We start from the raw sequence: 18,054 nt of genomic DNA, 5'->3' as shown, positions 1-18,054 counted from the left end.
CGCTCAGTCTCCTTCACCAAACCAGCATCCCCCAGAGCTGGCAGTTGGTCATCGTATCTCTGCCTGTGTCTTTCCTGAGATAGGTATTTGATGACTGAAATCTTGTTCTTAACCTTGGTTTCCAGTGTGTCATTTTGCTCATGAGCCACTGAGCAGATCCTCAATAAATAATCAGTCAACGAAAACAAGCAAAAGCCACCCTCCGACTGTCATCTCAGGGTCTAGTTTTATGTACACAAAATATGTGAAAACAAAGCAAGTAAAGCATATTTTAATGCTTTTATGTCAGATTGGTTTTACAAATTAAAAACCTTGCTTGCTTTAGGTAGTCATGCTTCATTCAGTGTCTGAAAAATTGGTCTTCCTTCTGATTTGCATGCTGTATCTGGGACAGATCTCAGAAACAGTCAACTCGGTAATCAGATTGCCTCTGATTAGAGGAGAACAGGCCCAGACAGTTAGACTTCCTGTTTTTGTTTAAAGTTCTTCTAAATGCAAAAGCAAATTTGTTTTTATGAAGAATAAAGGAGTAACAACTGGAACTTCAGTGAAAGTTATAGAAATGCCTTTATCATACAGCCTGATTCTTAGGAGTTCAGAATGTTTTTAGTGTTTTCCTTGGAAATTACGTACTTCCATTTTTGTCTCCTTTAGTTGACCAGATATACCACCTGGCCTCTCCAGCCTCGCCTCCAAACTACATGTATAACCCCATCAAGACCCTGAAGACCAATACGATTGGGACACTAAACATGCTGGGTAAGTTGTCCTTTCCTTATTTTGCAGCTGTTATTAGGAATGTTCTAGGCAATTCCAGGCATAGGTCATTAACATTCTCTTAGAGTTTGATCTTGGTCTTTAGACCCCTCCTTCATCCCCTGCCCAGGCTCTTTCAGAGTGCGTTTATGAGCCATCAGTTTTCACAGGGGACACAGTCATAGTAACGGGTCTGCTTTGCCTCAGTTAAATCCCCTGGGAGTGACCACCTGTCACTGTGACCACGCATCCTTCTTCCCTTTCCCCTGTGACATGGTGTGTGTGCCTCTGGGCTGGAAGAGACACTGGCGACTCTGATCCAGGGCTGGGTTTGTGTGGACTGCACACGCCGGGCTGTGAGGAGCGCTCCTGGGAGGAGCAGAAGACCAGCCGACCTGATGGGGCTGTCCAAGCTGAGTACCCGAGTCTAGACTGAACTGTGGTATTCACTTTGAGGGTGAAAGGTGACAGCATGAATGCCGGTAAAGGTGGCTACCCGTGCACGTTCACAAAAAACACACCTCAGATTTATAGCTGTGGGTGACATGTACATATTAATGCTTAAATTAGAGACATCTGAAGTTTGACATGGGTTTCAAAAACTAGGGGTTTGATTAGTTGTAGAAAAAAGGAACCACTTTTTAAAATGTCAAGTGAAAAATGGATTTAATTATGGGAACATTTAAAACAGCTTCTATAAATGGATTTTGGGAAATACAGCACTAAATTTTAATTTGGGGAAGCTTGGAGACAAGGGATTGAAAGGGCAGCTGGAGATTGGTTTTCGGATCTCTCAGACTAAACATTCTGGGGGGGGTCAAGCTCTGTGTGAAGTGAAATGATTCATTCTCCTAGTCTTAGAAAGGGCATTTGTTCTCCTCTTTGTTGCAACCCATGCCCTGGCCACCAGATGAAACAGAGTCCCCACTTTGCTCAGAGGTGAGACGTTGGTAGAGCTGCTGCCCGTTCTTGCCGTCATCAGCTCCTGCCCCTGCCCATGCTCTCTCTGCTTCCTCGGCCGCCTCCTTCATATCCAAGCTAGATACAACTGGGGAAAAGCCACGAAGCCTAGGCTGTTTCAGAAGATAGCATTCATGGTGCAGTCACTGTGCCCAAGGCACTGTTCTGCCCTCAGATTAGGCTCATCCTCAGGCTCTTCTGGCAGGGAGCTTGCCCTTGGCGTTCCCTGGTGGAGGTGATATATGGGCCAGGCACCAGTGACACCGAGGAGGAAGGGATCGTTCCAGTGAAAGCTGTTAGAGTTCCAGTCAGAAGGGACCCTTGAGCCATGGCTGAGATTGGACCCGGAAGTCTGGAAGGAAGGGTAAACTCCTTTCAGGAACGACAGGGACAAAAGCCGAAGTGGAGGGAGAGTTGCTAGGCCACAGAGACCCTAAGCGGGACTTCATATTCTCAATGGAGAGAGGTGCTGTCATTAATCATTCTGTACTTGAGACAAGATGCAGCAAACCCCACACGGCCCCTTCCTGGTGGGGCCCTTCCCTGTCTGTGGCTCCCCCCTTCTCTGGGCCTGTGCTCGGCTTCTTCAGGATGAGACTTCTTTGTCCAGTCTCTGCATAAACACCTGGGCACTCGAGCGGCGCACGTGGGCTCCCCTGGCTCCCCCACTGAGGGGTCTTCGTGATGATGCAGATGCTCTGTGTCCTGAGTGTATCTGTGTCACTGTCCTGCTTGTGATGTCGTGCTCTAGTTTGCAGGGTTTTACTGTCGGGAGGAACTTGGTAAACGGTACACAGGGTTCCTCTGTATTACTTTGTACGACTGCATGTAAATCTACAGTTGTCTTAAGAGTTTATTACAAAAAAACAAACCAGCTCAGGATCCTTCCTTTTGAAACTACTATCATTGTGGTATAAGGTATAAAGCCCATAAGTTCCATATCCTGCTATGTCCCTCTAACATTTTTTGTTCCACTGCACTGTGGCATTTGCACAGATGATCTCCACATCCTTACTGTTCGGAGCCTGATTCTCTTGTTCTTGTTGCCCATCTTCCCTCTTCACAGCTCCCTGCTTCCCTCCCCTGGTGCTCCCACACAACCCCCCAGCCAGGCCCCACACACTGGGGCCTTTCTAGGTCGCCAGCCGCCCCTAGAAGTGTCTGCAGGTGGTGTGTGCATACCCTGCACTTCACGGGCACCTCAGTGCGTGGCACAGCTGGCCCCTCGGTCTGGTGACGTCTGTGCACAAAGGCTCCGTGAGGGAGTACATTCGGGAGACCCTGGGTTAAGCGAAGGGCAGTGGGTTTCTCTGGCTTGGGGCTGCTGTGAGCCTCTGAGGAACTGCTTAACGTTGGGAGTTTGTGTCTGGAGGACTTTGCCTACTTACACGACCACCATAGAGCACGATGTTCTAGTCTGTTCTACCTGCAGGGGACTTATGCAGGACACGGTTCAGAGCTGGACACGGGAATGTGGTGACTGTCTTTGGAGAAGGGGCCATTGAAACTGAGCCTCAAGGAGGCAGGAGGACAGGGCGGAGGGGCCCAGCCCGGGAGACTGGCTCGGGCACACTTGGAACGCCAGGTGGCACGTTGAGGAAGTGAAGTGGCAGGTAGACCAGCTTGTGGAGAGCATAGTGGAAGTGAGGGTGTGAACGGCCTTGCCTTCTGCCCACCAGCAGTAACCCTGAATCCACCTTCCCAAACTAACAGACTCTCCATTTGCCCCACCTCCACTTATCAGTATCAGACTAAATACTGTGCTTCCGAGGGTTCATTTGTGTTTTTCTTACTGGTTTTGTTTTTATTTTGGTTCCAGCGTAGATGCAGTATGAGTGGATGGTTCACAGTGCACAAATGATCAGAGACAACTCATACTAAAAAATTACATAAATTGGCTACAAAAATGGGCATGCACATGTCATGTCCTCGTTTCCCTGAAGCTGACAGCTTCTCTGATCCTATCTTTGCTTTCTGTAGGACTGGCCAAACGAGTCGGTGCTCGTCTGCTGCTGGCCTCCACCTCGGAGGTATATGGAGGTGAGTGGTGGGGCCCCCACAGGGGTGCTGGCTCTGGGCCCATGGGACTGTCTTAGGTGAAGAAGGAAGCAAAAATGAGTCCAGGATTCCACTGTAAGAAGGCCCCACCTTGCTCTCCCTGTTTGTGTGCGAGGCAGCAGAGAGCCTTCCCGGCTCAGCCATCCATGTCTGCTCTCAGTGGGCCAAACCCCTTTTCTTCCTGCTGAAGAACGGTCTTGGAGGACCATGTCCGGTCACCTGGCCAGTAAGCCCCACCTCAGACAAACCCACGGAAGTATTTTTTCCATTCTGCTATGAAAGGACCCTGGAGATCATTGGTCAGGGATTTCTTTTGCCACTTTATTTAGCTGGTCCATGTTATTCTTTGGTGTGAGCAGTGGGTGCAGTGAGCCTGACCCACCGAGATCTCAGAGGTTGGCCTTTGCTCTCTTGGCAAAGAGATAGGTGCTGATTGCCTCACCTGTTATATAATGATTTCTGGAAGAATCTTAAGTAGGTAGTGCCAGAAAACTCCTGAGCCTGTTTTGCCAACCTGCAGCACTTCACCCCCCGCGAGGCCTGTTAAGGCAGTCAGCATTCGGAGTGGGGTGAGGGCTGTGGTTCAGTTCACATTGATTTCTGTTTGGCCCCAGACCAACCAGTGCAGGCTTGTGCAGGTTTGTGGAGAACTGCTCAGTTGAAGCAGCAGAATCTGGACTCTGACATGGTGTAATTCGTCTACTGCACATTACTGTTTTGTACGAAGAAATGAGGAAGTCAGGGGGCAAAATAGGAAGAGATGTGTGTTTTTTTCTTTTAAATAAGGGAACCAAGTGAAAAAAAATATAGAAACAGATATTCTAAATGCAGTTCTGTTCTCTGTAATCCCTGTGAAAAGGTGGAGCACAATCCACTTTGAAATCTTGGCAGTTAAAAGCGTCCACCACCAACCTGTTTGGCCAGTTGCTTTTGGAACGGGCATTGAGTGGACTTGCATTTCTCCTTCATGTCCTTTCCGTAGCAAGACTTACCAAGGGATCAGTACATTTCCCTTTATAGGGCATTGGATGATTCCCTTTGGCTTCCTGTGTCACAAGAGGAGTGGTGTTGATAGAGTTCAAAGGGCTGAAGCTTTTTAAATGTCTCAAATATAAAGGTACTCCTCTTACTGGTCCAAGAGGGCACAATGACATGTTTTCCCTGTCCAGCCTTCTTCCTCCATTGCCTCATTTATCATCTGCATATTTGATGACACCTCATGTTCCTTAAGGTTCTTAAGTGACATCAGGGTGTAACTGGCCGGCTCCGGTGTTTGATCATTGCAGTAAATGGATGCTTTGTGGAGGGGTGCTTGGTGGGTTACCCTCACAACATACTGAGAAGGGGAGACTAATTGGAAATCAATTTCGACTCTAGATCTTTTTTAACGACAAAGTGTGGGGACTTTATAAAGCCATGTCTTGAACCTTGGGCACCTGGACACCCCAGCGCAGGGGTGCCCATCAAGGAGCAGAGTCAGCGGTGTGCCCGATCTTCTCTTTCTTGCCATTTGCTCAATTTATGACGGTCTCTTTGGAGTCTAGGTGGCCCAGCTCTTGTCAAAAATCCCCAGAAACGGTCTCTCGATTGTTATATCTGTGTGAAATTAAGTCACTGGTTTTCTTCTCTCAGGGAATATTCGCCATAGACCTTTTCTCTCATCCTGCAGTAAAACTATGCCCCCTTCTTAAGAGAATTTTAAACCACAGCAGTGGCTAGAGAGATCTGAGTCTCTGCCTTGATTCCATCACACTGCAGGGGAGTTCCAGCCTCCTGAAGGGGGCCGGCTGGCTGGGGCACCTGTGTATTCATGTCTCTGTCCTGTGCGGGTCCCGTTGTCCCCATGAGCTGAAGTCAGATTTTGGCTTTTAAGATAAGCAAGAAATGAATTTATAATACAGAGCTCCTGTACATTGTCCAGATTTCTTGGCAAAGATTTATACCTTTTATACTATGGCTGTATGTACCATATACATAAGGTTTTAATTCACATTTCAAAAATATACTTGTGTTACAAAAGAATTTGTTACTAGGTTTCTTTAAATAGTCTGTTCCCTTGGCACATCTTAAAATGTGATTGATTTACACACGAGAAAAACAGGAATTGGGAAATATAAAACGTGCGCTAAAGGGTCAAGCAGTCATTTGCCTTAGGACAGTCTGTCCTTGTGCCTACACAGACAGACCAGGGTACTAATCGTCTCACTGAGACTCTCAGTGAGCTTCTCAAGTTTGTTCTCATGTTGTTGGCACATGGGAAAGTCCACGTGTTCCACAGAGATGCTCTTAAAATTATTTCAGTAAGTACATGCTTTACTATGATTATGTATTTTCTAAAGTGGAACCAGATATCCCTTCACATAAATTACATTTAATTATAGTTTGTACAATTAAGTGTTAACAATTTACGGGGGAGAGGAGAGACTTGCAATTGAGTGACCTTGGTCTTTTAAGTTATTTTTTTCCCTGTAAAACACTGTCTTAATATGAGAGGTAAGGAGAGTGCATCCCTTTGGAACTGGGGAGAATGGACTGTGCCACATTGATAGGTATCTCCCCATTTGTAAGTGTTTACTTTGGTCTTTCGAGAGCAGGCTTGTGCATCATAAATATTCATCATTCAGAATGCATATGAACTTGATGAACACACAGTCTCCCTTTCCCACACTCCTAGATCCTGAAGTCCACCCCCAGAGTGAGGATTACTGGGGCCATGTGAATCCAATAGGACCCCGAGCCTGCTATGACGAAGGGAAGCGCGTTGCTGAGACCATGTGCTATGCCTACATGAAGCAGGTATGGAACCGCGCTCTGGGGGCCTGGGGTGTAGACGCGCAGAACACCTGTTCCATCAAATGCAGAGCGCCGTACAGGAGTGAAATGCTGTGATTAGGTCTGCCCTACAGTGGCTACTGGAGAAGCTTAGTTTCCCACTACTATAAATTAATAGTATTATCAACCGCTTTTCCTGTGTATGTCCTTTTTTAAAACCGATTTCCTGGCGATAAATGCTCCAGTGTGGAATGCTGTTGCATGGCTGTGAACGGTACATTTCTCTATTGCCTGATTGCTCACCAGCAGTTAGTAAGTGCTTCTGTTTTCCTGAAGCCTCCAAATCAGTGAACTTTATTATTTTTCTTTTGAGTTATTTAATAGTGTATAAAAATGAATTTGTGATTGCTTTAATTTGAAGCTTTTTAGGAATTGTTATTTATAGTTCTTTACTATTTCCTGATTTCTTAATTATTCATTGCCATACTGCGGGCTTCTCCCATGGATGATGTCATGTTGCAGATCTGCTCACCAGCATACTGTAGCAGAAGGAGCCCATGAGACTGAGAGGTGGAGGGTCTGGGTTCCCACCCTGGCTCTGCTTCTGTGTGCCTTGAACCTGTGACCCATCTGTCACAGCACTGTGACTCCAGGCGAGGGCCCAGGCTAGGCCGCGGTCACCGTCTCTGAGCTTGGACCAGCTTTCTGACATCCTCACAGACATGCCCTCTGGTAGAGGAGGGAGGGCATGGGGGCAAATCATTGCAGACTGGAGTCAGCTGATGTGGCCTATGCTCCGAGGACTTAGAGACTTGGATGTCTGTCCCTGAGGGCAGTATTCTGAGGCCAAGGGTCCTGCCTGCTGGCGAGCTCAGATGGTCATGTTTTGCATGACGGAAGAGGCGTGTCAACGTGCCTGCCACTGAGTGTCCCTGAGCATCTTTTTTTCGCAGAAGAGAGTTGTCAGGAGCTTTTTTCCTCATGTCTTTAATGAAATACCAACATTAAAGACCCACAGAATACTGTGCTGTTGGAGGTATTTATTGATTCTGTCTTCTTTCTCAGTCAGAGGAAACACTGATTACTTTCTAAGCTACTTTGAGCAATCGACTCGTATTATCCATTCATTTTAAGAAACATAAATCAGTTCTGGAAAGGGCCTATCTTTGTGGTTCTTGAGTTCAGAATACTTGACTCCACAATTTAGGACGGTCTCCCAGATACAGAGAACAATCTCTGGATATGTTGGTACTTGAGAAAACTAACCTGAGTGCTTGAGGGGCACGTGTTGCATTTTATTGCATAATAAGTTTGAAGACTGTTGTGTTTCTCAGCTGTTGGCTTCTGCTTTCAGTCTTGTATTTCTTAGTGAGTTTTTATATAGGTTAAAGCTGGTGGGCAAATAGGGCATTTTAATTAAACTCTTGGTTTTTATTAAATGAGTCTAGTGAGTGTCTAGGTAATACCTACTTCCTCAAGGTATGACCTCATGATAATTGTAGTATTTAGTAATACTATAGCCAGCATTCATTGAGCACTGACTGTATGCCCGGAACTGTGATACACAGCCAGGCACTAGCCAGGGTGCTCTTTTCAAACACAGACTAGCACTGCATCTGTACACATCATCCGGCTCATGAGCTCGGGAATATAGCATCTAGAAAAATCTGGATCTGTCAGCATTTACATTTCTGTCCACAGACGTCTTGGGAGGTTAATGGCATAGGTAGCATTGCTCTGAAAACTGTAAAGTCATGTTCCCATTAGAAGTCCCTTGTGTATACAGTTGATCTGTGCCTAAGTGTCCCTGATAAGAGCTCTGACAGGAGGGTGTCCCTGCATAGCAGGGGCCTTCCTTGTGAGGGACAGTCAGTCATGGGAAAGATCCCTCTGCTGTGGGATGTCTGACTTGTGCTGCACACACAGGAGGCCCCAACAGACGATCGTTGCGAGTCAGATGATCAGACGATAGAAGAGTCACATTGGTGGTCAAGTTAATAGGGTGCTTCTCCCTGGGACACTGAGGGCTGTACATGTGGGAACAGTGTATGGATCGCTTCTTGTCATGGTACTAGGTTTGGGAAGGCCTTGTGGAAGAAAGGCTCTGTGCTTTTTGAGAAGCTTGGGTTCTAGGCTAATTGCACCCAGTAGTCTGTAGATTCATCTAGGCTCATCACATTGCTTAGCACACTTGCTCAAGGACTCCTGTCTGCCTGGGGGAGTGTTACAGTCACGGTTGTCTGGAAATACCACCTGCCCCTCATATGAGGTGAGCTAGGACTTAGGATTAGTTGTAATGCAACCTGCTTCCTCCGTAGCACCGCTTCTGCTCCTTCTGGATGGCCATGAGGTCAGGGAGGGACCGCGCCCCTGGATGGCAGGATCATGTCTGGTGGTGGTGGCTGCCTAGCAGACAAGTGGAGCTTATGTCTCTTGATGTGGGGAGAGTGTGGCCAAGGGCGGTGCCCGAGTTCTAAGAGGCCTGTGAGGAGGGCCCAGCATGGGCTTCACACCGTCCCTCCCCTAGTATTCGTCTTACAAATACTCTGCTCCCTTGCAGGGAGAGCCATGGGTCCAAGACCGGGCCCCCTTGGGGTTATCTTTACCTTCTTAGTTTGGATCCTTGCTGAGGAGGAAGAAAGAAACATGGGTGCATTTCCTGTGGTGGAGAGGTGTTTGTGTTCCTGCTCTGGCAGGATGCATGGCCAGGAACAGAAAATAAGAAAACACAAATGAGCAAGAAGGAAAAAAAGTTGTTACCTGTCATCCCCTCCAGAGATAAAAATAAGGACAAAACAAAGGAAAATAAAACACCATGTGAAGATTGTGAAAATGTAAACATTTAAGACACTAAAACAAATCTTTTTACTCAGGATTTTATATTAGCTACCAGAAAGAGTGGGTCAGAGCACCTTCTGCCCACGTGGGGTTGGCCCCCTCTGGGTGTGGCCTGGTATTGGGGGAGGGTCAGGGTTGGTCCCTCTGGGTGTGGCCTGCTATTGGGGGCGGGTCAGGGTTGGTCCTCTGGGTGTGGCCTGGTCTTGCGGGGTCAGGGTTGGCCCTGAGTGTGACTTGGTCTTGGGAGGTCAGGGTTGGCCCTCTGGGTATGGCCTGGTCTTGGGGGGTTAGGGTTGGTCCTCTGGGTATAGCCTGGTCTTGGGAGGTTAGGGTTAGTCCTCTGGGTATGGCCTGGTCTTAGGGGGTCAGGGTTGGCCCTTTGAGTGTGACTTGGTCTTGGGGGTTCAGGGCTGCCCCCTCTGGGTATGGCCTGGTCTTGGGGGGTCAGGGTTGGCCCTCTGGGTGTGGCCTCGTCTTGGCCTGGTCTGGGGCAAATCAGACCTTCTTTGGGATTCCCACTCGAAAGTGACTGATTTTCAGAACTCTAACTTCTGCTGCCTTTCCTTCTTCCTTAGTGGACATAACCCTTCTGGACTCTGAGTGTTCAGCACGGCGCTCTGCAGTCCAGAGGCTGTGCCCTACAGGCCTGCAGTGGGTGTCGCAGAGGAGCCAAACCCTGTGGGCTAGGAGTGCCTGTGGTGTGCTGGCCTCCTCTGTTAGGGCTCAGCCTGTAGCACAGATCTGTTTAATCTCACCTCATTCTCATGACCTCTTTGAGGTAGGGCTGGGTCGCCCGTTTTACAGATGGGAAAGTGGCTACAAAACTTGGGTTGAGTTCCTCAGCCGGTAAGTGGAGTTTGAACCCACACCTGGCTGTCCAGCTGCCTATGGCCCTGGTGGGGCATGCAGGTGAGGAAACTTGGCTCAGCAAGAGAAGATGCAGCTGTAAGTCCAAGGGCATCGGTGCTCCTCTGAGGCACGCACGGTCGGTGAGGACACCCAGAGCCAGCAGTCCACGCAGCTCTGCTCTGAGCCAGCAGTCCATGCAGCTCTGCTCTGGAATCACCAGCCTCCTCTTAGAGCAGTGTGGTTAACCAGCAAGGAGTGGTGTTGTGACATGCTCTGTTCATAGTTAGACATATTCAGCCTTTCAGGACAGCAAGATATAGATTCAAGACTTTAGGTGTATGATTTATGCTATCTGTCTGGAAACAAATGAAAAAAGAATGACCAGGGAGAATGGGAAACCATCATCCTTTGGCATATTTTTAATTATTTTAGTAACTTTAACTCATTTTTTTTTTACATGATACATCCTTTCTTTATAAGTTGTCACTTCATTGTGAAGACCACATACGGTAGAACTTTTCTAAAGATCTAAAGGAAGGTTTTCCCTTTTCCAAAGGATTCTCAGAATTCTGAGTTCATTTTCGTGTATGGAAATACCCTAATGTATTCGAAATAGAACTGGATTTCCCAGAAAATTCTGTCCCACATACACATTTCCAAACATGTCCTTCATGGAAAGAGAAGTTCCCGTGAGTCTTCTTCCAGGGGATGGAATGAGTTGGAACCAAAGAGGATTTTCACCTTTACAAAAACATGTGAAAAGCAAAACTAGTGTTCAAAGTTTGTTTTGCAGTGAGCCATGACAGGTGGTGACACCCTGAGCCCCTTCCCCGGGAGCCCCACTCAGCATCGCACCAGGTGCCAGAGCCCTGACCTGTGTCTGTGAGCATCTGAGCTTAATCTCGAATTATTCCGTTCATGTTAGCAAGATGTGTCTGCGGGTATCAGAAAAGCCTAAGAGAGGTTATTTTTGGGGTCTGGGAAAGCTAAAAAATTTTTCCATATAAGTTGATGGTAATTGTTTCTTTATTTTATGTCATTCCTGCTTCTGAAGGGTTTCATAGGAACACCCTACTTTTGGATACCAGGAGAAACCTGTCCTTTGAACTTGTCAGGGAGGAACTAAAGTGCACTTCCTTTGTGCACTTGTATGCAATGCTTTTATAAATGTGGGGACTTTACATGTGGGGACTTGTCTGCATGCTGTGGTCAGTGGTTGGTGTGTATTTGAGCTCCAGGCCATGCATGAGTATGACTCTCTGGAGTCTGTGGCCCACCCACGGGGCTGGGTCTGCAAAACAAGCCACCCTTCATAAAACCGTAGATTGGCAGAGCAGAAAGAAAACTCCAAAATCATCTAGTCCAGTGGTCTCAAGGTTTGTTTTATTTTCCAGCATCAGAATACTTTTAAAAAATGAAATAGTTGGTATGTATATTTTAGTTCAAAAAACAGATATTCAGCAAGCAGCTAACAAGTCAAATGTTTGAAGGTAGTATTCACCCCTTAGGGGTGAAGACCCAGTATCGCCTTTTTTCTTGGCGCTGCCGCTTGCTCGCCGAGCACCTGCCTTCCACACCTAGAAACTGGCAGAGTAGTACTTGACCTCTCCTGGCCTCACTGTGAGTGTTGGCCTAGCCTGCTGCATAACAAACACTCCTGACGGATTGTTAAGACCAAAGCAGGGCTGTTGAGGGAGATTGCCAGAAAGATGCATAACTGCTGTTCCCTGACCTTGTATGGCCTTGTCCCTTTGGCATCATCGAGAGTGAATTGCAGCTTTTTAGCACCTTGGAGAATCATGCTCAGCAAGATTGCTTTGTGTTCTGTAATGGCCTTCATCCTCTCCCCAGGTAGGGAGCAGACCCCATTAGGATGCATTTAGGAGAGGCCATAGGGGAATTACACAGTTCAGTGTTCAGGGTCTCACAGTCCTGTGGCTTTCGTGATGTGTGCGCACTTCTCCCAGGGGCATGGGGAAGATTATGGAAGCACCACAAAGTCAGGCCCATTGTACCTGGGAGCACTTTTTGTTATTTCTCTGACCCCATCCCTGCCTTAGGTACCCCCTTCAGGGCAGGCTGCCTGCACCACGGAGTGGGCGGCAGACGGCCAGCTCTTGGTCAGCACCTGCTCCCTCCCTATGCAGGGCTTCTGTGTTCCATCTTCTGGCACCTGCTATAGTGAAGACAGGGACTGTGATCATACTGTGTGGTTCAGTGGCTTGAGACAGTACTCACCAGGGAATGACTGCATTGGAAAGAGCTTTTGAGGGAGAGCCTATTTAATCCCTGCTGGCAACATTTCTCTCTTCTGGAGAGGTTTGGGGAGGGAAGAGTCTTTGTTCCAAACTTCACTGTATCTCTTGGGTTACTGCTGGTTGATCAGTCAGGCCTGCCTACCAACTGCTCACCCCTCCTGGGCACTAGAAATAGGCAAGGAGACATTCTGATGGCAGCTCACCCTTCTGGGGTTGTATATTGTAGCCTGGCCACTGTTTCTGAAGCCCAGTTATCAGAGCAAGCCACGTGCTCTTTACCTGTGTGTGCTTACATACACTCACTCAAGGGGCGCCCCGAGCGTTGTCTTCTCTCAAGTTGCTACTGGTTTTATGTTGCTGTGACTCAGACTTAGAGTCGTCCAGATGCTTGATGCTTGGAATCATGAGTGAATGACTCCTGATCCCCACCCGGGACAAAACCATGGACACAGTGAAACCCAACCCTTCTTAATGACCCGGCAGTTCCTTTTCTGAATCACTGTTTGCGTACATGTGTGAGTGTGCAGAGACCCTGCATTGTGCCATGGTGGAAATTCAGAGGCACCAGCCTGGTAGTCAGCAGGACACTGCCCCCGGCAGATGGAATGTTGAATATGAGTTAAGAGATTGTGCATGTGTTTGCTCATTGGTCCTGCAGAGGAGGGTCTCCCTGAAGAGGCATCACGGCCTATTGGGCACCTTCTGGGTTTTCATTAAGGGAAGCAGGCTTTGGGTCAGACACGGACCCTTTGTTCAGGCCTGAGATAGGGAGTCATTATACTTGCCTCCAAAGTGTGGATGTGAACACCCACTGGGCTGCCACCATAAGCATCCATGTCATTACCTGCTGACAGGTCCGCCTTCCCACCTGGAGCCCCTGCAGGATCCCAGGGGATGAGGGCTGATGGACTGTGCATGCCGAACGGGGGTAGCCTTTGTAGCCTGATGAAGCAGGACACAAACTCTAGGAGATGCCAGTGCGTGAGAGGAGAGCAGGTCTTAAATTGATTGAGCCTTGGGTTTATGTTTATTTCATTTGAGTTTGAGAGCTGGAGTTTTCCGAAAAGCATGGTGGCTATCCCAGCAACTGTACCAGTCCAGAAGTGTCGTCCTGTAGCACCTAAGTTCACAATTCAAATGAGAAAACAAAAAGAAACAAACCCGTGTACATGCTGGCCAGTTCATGTCCGCAAAACACAGCTTCTGTAAGGCCATGTTCTGGAGTGTTGTCCCCGAGGAAAGAGAAGTCGGGAGGATGAAAGCATTTGATTTGTTGCAAACCTTGCATAGCCCATCAAGGTTTGCAACAAATCAAATGCTTTCATCCTCCCGACTTCTCTGTCCTGCTGGGCCTGTTGGTTTGACTCATAAATTTGTTGAGGTTTTTCCAGTCTATTTCTAGAATAACACCATATTCATCTACTGATTCTTTCTTCATCTTCACAATTAAATGCAAGTGGATACTTTGAGTTCTTTTCTGTTGAGATCAACATCTCTGCTTCTTTCTCCTCCTCCCCCCATTTTGGAAATATTCTCTGGTTAGTTCAGCAGAGAAAGGAGTTGATTTATTCCTGGATCTAGGATTATAGTTCATACCTTAATCCTAAGACTCTGAGTAGCTCATGTGAGCATTATAATGCATTGCTGGGAGGAATTAGCAAAAATATGGCCGTCTGGTTTCTAGAAGTGAGCTGTGTGCTGGATCCATGCTTCCCAACCGTTTCAGATCTCGGTGCACATAAAAACTGCTCGTGTTTGTCTAGTAACTGGGACAGAGCTGAGGCTGCTGTGGGCAGAGGTGGCCAGCCAGGTGGCTCCAACCACAGGGAGGCAGCGTGGGTCCTTGAGACACTGTAGCTCATCACCTCTCACTCATTACACTGGTGGAAAAATCTGTCCTAAATCAGCCCTGTTCGTTGAGGGTTTTTTGGATCCCAGCCTGTACCAGACCTGAAGTGGTAGAATTAGAATAGAAAACGTTCTGGACGCGTAGAGACAACAGTAGCAACTACTGCTTTTCGCTACCAGGCCCATGCCAAGGGTTATGCAGGGATTGGCTTCCTTTTTGTGAGTCCTGTGTGAGGTGAGTATACTCCTCTCCCAAGTACAGTAGGGCTGAGCAAGGGTAAGTGGAACTGGAGGGCACGTGAGGCCCTGGGCCTCACCCTGCCATCCTGCCTGCCCTTAGACTCCTGGAAAATGCACGTCTGTAGTCTAATGGATGAAACAGATTAGACACACAGACGCTGTGGAAGTCCACTAATTCAGGGTGTGATAAAAACATGTATTTAATTTTTGATTCATGAAGAAGCAGCCTGTGAAATTAATAATTGCATGAGATAGTTTCAAGAAGGCTTTGGGGGTTTAAAAAACATACTTTCCTGATTACATATTTGAAATATACTTTTCCTGATATGAAAGTAATGCATATTTATTGTAACAAAAATAGAAATATTTAAAAAAACACGTAGGGGCGCCTGGGTGGCTCATCTGGTTAAGCGACTGCCTTCGGCTCAGGTCATGATCCTGGAGTCCCAAGAGATTGAGTCCCACGTCCAGCTCCCTGCTCAGCGGGGAGTCTGCTTCTCTCTCTAACCCTCCCCCCTCTCATGCTTTCTCTCTCTCATTCTCTCTCTCAAATAAATAAATAAAATCTTTAAACAAAAATTAAAAAAAAAAAAAATAAACACGTAGAAGAAAATGAACACCTATAATCTGACCACGTAGAGATAGCTGTTCTCAATGATGTTGGCACCGATCTTCCTGGGCTTTGTAGCTAGTAGCCTGTAGGGGGTGCTGCATTGTCTTTAGTTTTTCACTAAAACAAGTCCATTTTCTTTTTTTTTTCCTTAAGGATTTTATTCATTTGAGAGAGAGAATGAGAGAGAGAGAGAGAGCACGGGAGGGAAGAGGGTCAGAGGGAGAAGCAGACTCCCTGCTGAGCAGGGAGCCCGATGCGGGACTCGATCTTGGGACTCCAGGATCATGACCTGAGCCGAAGGCGGTTGCTTAACCAACTGAGCCACCCAGGCGCCCCAACAAGTCCATTTTCTATTGGAACAGATTGGGGGTTATAGGGCAGTGTGCCGCTTTAAGAATGCGTGTATGTCCCCCCTTTTCCAGGATAAAGCACTTGTTTTTCTTTGCATCAGCTACCAAACATTCATTGACCTTTAAAATCACTATTGACTGGTAAACTTGCACGAAATACCATGTGAAGATGATTATAAAAGAGTATGCATGGCATGGCCCTATTTGGGAAATAGATACTTATTTACTAGGGAAAAAAATGTTCTACAAACCTTTTTCCCCTTGTACTGTTTGCTGCCTTGCAGGTTCTCTGCCGGGAGGTTGATGGCCTGATGGGGGTGGAATCGGGGACGCATTCAAGTTTGGTATAACTCTGTGCAGTGTTCACATTTGTTAGTGAATGCATTATATAGACACTACCAGAAAGCCACTTTAATCTCGGAGCAAAAAGCAGGGCATTTTCAGACTTGCTTTATGGGCCAGGCACCGGAAACGTGAGGTGAAATGAAATGCATCTCACATCCTCTTCTCCTGTTCCAGGAAGGTGTTGAAGTGCGAGTGGCCAGGATCTTCAACACCTTTGGGCCACGCATGCACATGAACGATGGCCGGGTTGTCAGCAACTTCATCCTGCAGGCGCTGCAGGGCGAGCCGCTTACGGTATGTGCCGGCCTTGGGGGGAGGGGGCAGGGGGGCAGAAAGAGTTAGCTGTCTGCCAGCAAGCGACAAAGGAGCAGTGCCTCTTGGTTCGGGCAGTTACTTTCCTGAGGTTGCCCCTTTGCCTTGGGTACATCCCGTTGCCCTTAGTGACAAGGAGGGAAGGCGCAGGGCTGGAATCTCGAAGAGTGACGGAGCCCTGGTGGCCTTGCCTAGTGCGTGGGCTGCAGCCTGGTCCACGCGGCCTGGGCCTCGGGGTGCGTCTGCCCACACCACCCTGCCGGCAGAGACCTTTCTGGATGTTCTCCTGGCCCACAGGCTGCAACCAGGGCCATGTGTATCCTCGGTGCCCCTCAGGTTGCTGAGAAGTGAGGTGTCTGGGGCAGGTCTCGGCAGTTTTCTTGGTGATGCCCAGAAGCATGCCCTCTGCTTGTCAGGCTCAACCTGGGAGCCTTCTGGAGCCCACCTTCTGGACCTCAGTGGTTTGAGTGTATGGTGTGGGTGAGCACCCTCAGATACGCACCCAGCATTAGGGTGGGCGGCGCGTTCCACACACGTCCGCGCCGCCCCCGTCCCATCCTCGGCGAGGAGTGGCCCTCTCCTGCTCTACAAAGGGTTTGCTGATTCAGTTCGGTTGGTTTCTCTGGTTTAGCTGAATTCTTGGTGTTCTGCTCCTCTGTTCCGCTTGCTTTCCTCATTCCTCGTCCTCCTGCCTGCCTCAGCATCCTCTTCCAGCCCCGTGGCCTGTGCGTCCGCTCAGGCTTGGTGTTTGGGGGGCATCCAAACACTTGCCTGCGTCTTGTTACTCTGAAAACTGCAGGAGCGTTTGCTTATCAGCTGAGTGCATTCCAAAGGGAAAGTTACAGCTCTGTGTCCGTACATATCCATCCGTCTGTCTGTCGGTAGTGTAAGTTTACTGTTTTCTGTTCAGTGATGTTCACACCCATTAATTCACTTCACTCAGTGCTCACAACAGATGTGTGGGGCCCAGGTTCTGTTATGAGCCCATTGTCCAGATGGCGAGACCGAAGCGCGGAGGTTAGAGGCATCGCCCAAGCTTACATGACCGGACAGTGGCCACCGGTGTCTGAGCCGGAGCCTCTGCTCTTGATCACTGTTCTCCATGGTGCTCGTTTCTTCTTGGATGGGTTAGCTACACAGCTGCCAATTCAGAACAAAAAGCTTAGCCCCGCCCCCAGCCCGGGGCAAGACACGTTTACAGGTGACTTTTGCTGAACACCTTGCGGGCGAGAGGTGAATCCGAACCCCATCTCAGGGTGCCAGTGCCCTGCCCCTGCTCTTCCCTCCCCCTACCAGCTGCTAACTCTGTGCCCCAGGGCCTGCAGACGGCCACGCCGTGGTCACCTTGGGTGCTCTCCTTCTCACACTATGTACTGCTACAGTGACACGGCCTGGTGGGCTTGCCCTAAGATCCAGAGTCCGGCCCCGTCCACCTCTTCTCCCGCTTCCCCCAGCCTCACTGCCGTGCGCCCCCAATTTATTGCCCCGGCCTCCTAGCCACTCATTCTCCCTGTTGGGGGCTCTCCACCCAGCAGCCAGGGGAGCCTCTGAAGAAAAGTAGCAGCTCCGGGGGGCTTTCATCTGCTGAGAGCATGATTCACGGGCCCCCCTGTGCACCTGAGGTTCGGCCCCGCTGCTCTGCAAGCTTAGCCCCTTGCTCCCACCTGTCCCAGGAGCAATAAAGCTTCCAGGCCTCTCCCTGTTCAGTCATCCTCTCAGCAGGGGAGCGCTGGACCATTCTACATGTAATGACACCCAGCCTCCACTCCGCCCCTCCTAACCATGCTCCCTGTGGTGTTCATTGCACTTCTCAGCGACTGAAGTATTCTTCAGCCCCCAGCCCCCTCTCGAGTGT

The 18,054-nt window shown here is 48.6% G+C and overlaps 1 protein-coding gene across 2 annotated transcripts in view; it reads left to right on the top strand.

Annotated features, from left to right (window-relative positions):
* UXS1 (UDP-glucuronate decarboxylase 1) overlaps nt 1-18,054 on the top strand; it is a 96,946-nt gene that overhangs the window by 62,272 nt on the left and 16,620 nt on the right. For both annotated transcript variants that reach the window (XM_027623556.2, XM_027623557.2), the window contains exons 7-10: nt 655-759; nt 3,697-3,756; nt 6,449-6,570; nt 16,062-16,181. In XM_027623556.2, the coding sequence (XP_027479357.1) occupies nt 655-759; nt 3,697-3,756; nt 6,449-6,570; nt 16,062-16,181 (407 nt within the window). The remainder of the gene's footprint in view (nt 1-654; nt 760-3,696; nt 3,757-6,448; nt 6,571-16,061; nt 16,182-18,054) is intronic.

Source organism: Zalophus californianus, chromosome 8 (assembly GCF_009762305.2).
Source record: "Zalophus californianus isolate mZalCal1 chromosome 8, mZalCal1.pri.v2, whole genome shotgun sequence".
NCBI classification, from domain to species: Eukaryota; Metazoa; Chordata; class Mammalia; order Carnivora; family Otariidae; genus Zalophus; species Zalophus californianus.
The sequence above is the reverse complement of the archived record's forward strand: the minus strand, read 5'-3'. Positions and strand labels throughout refer to the sequence as shown.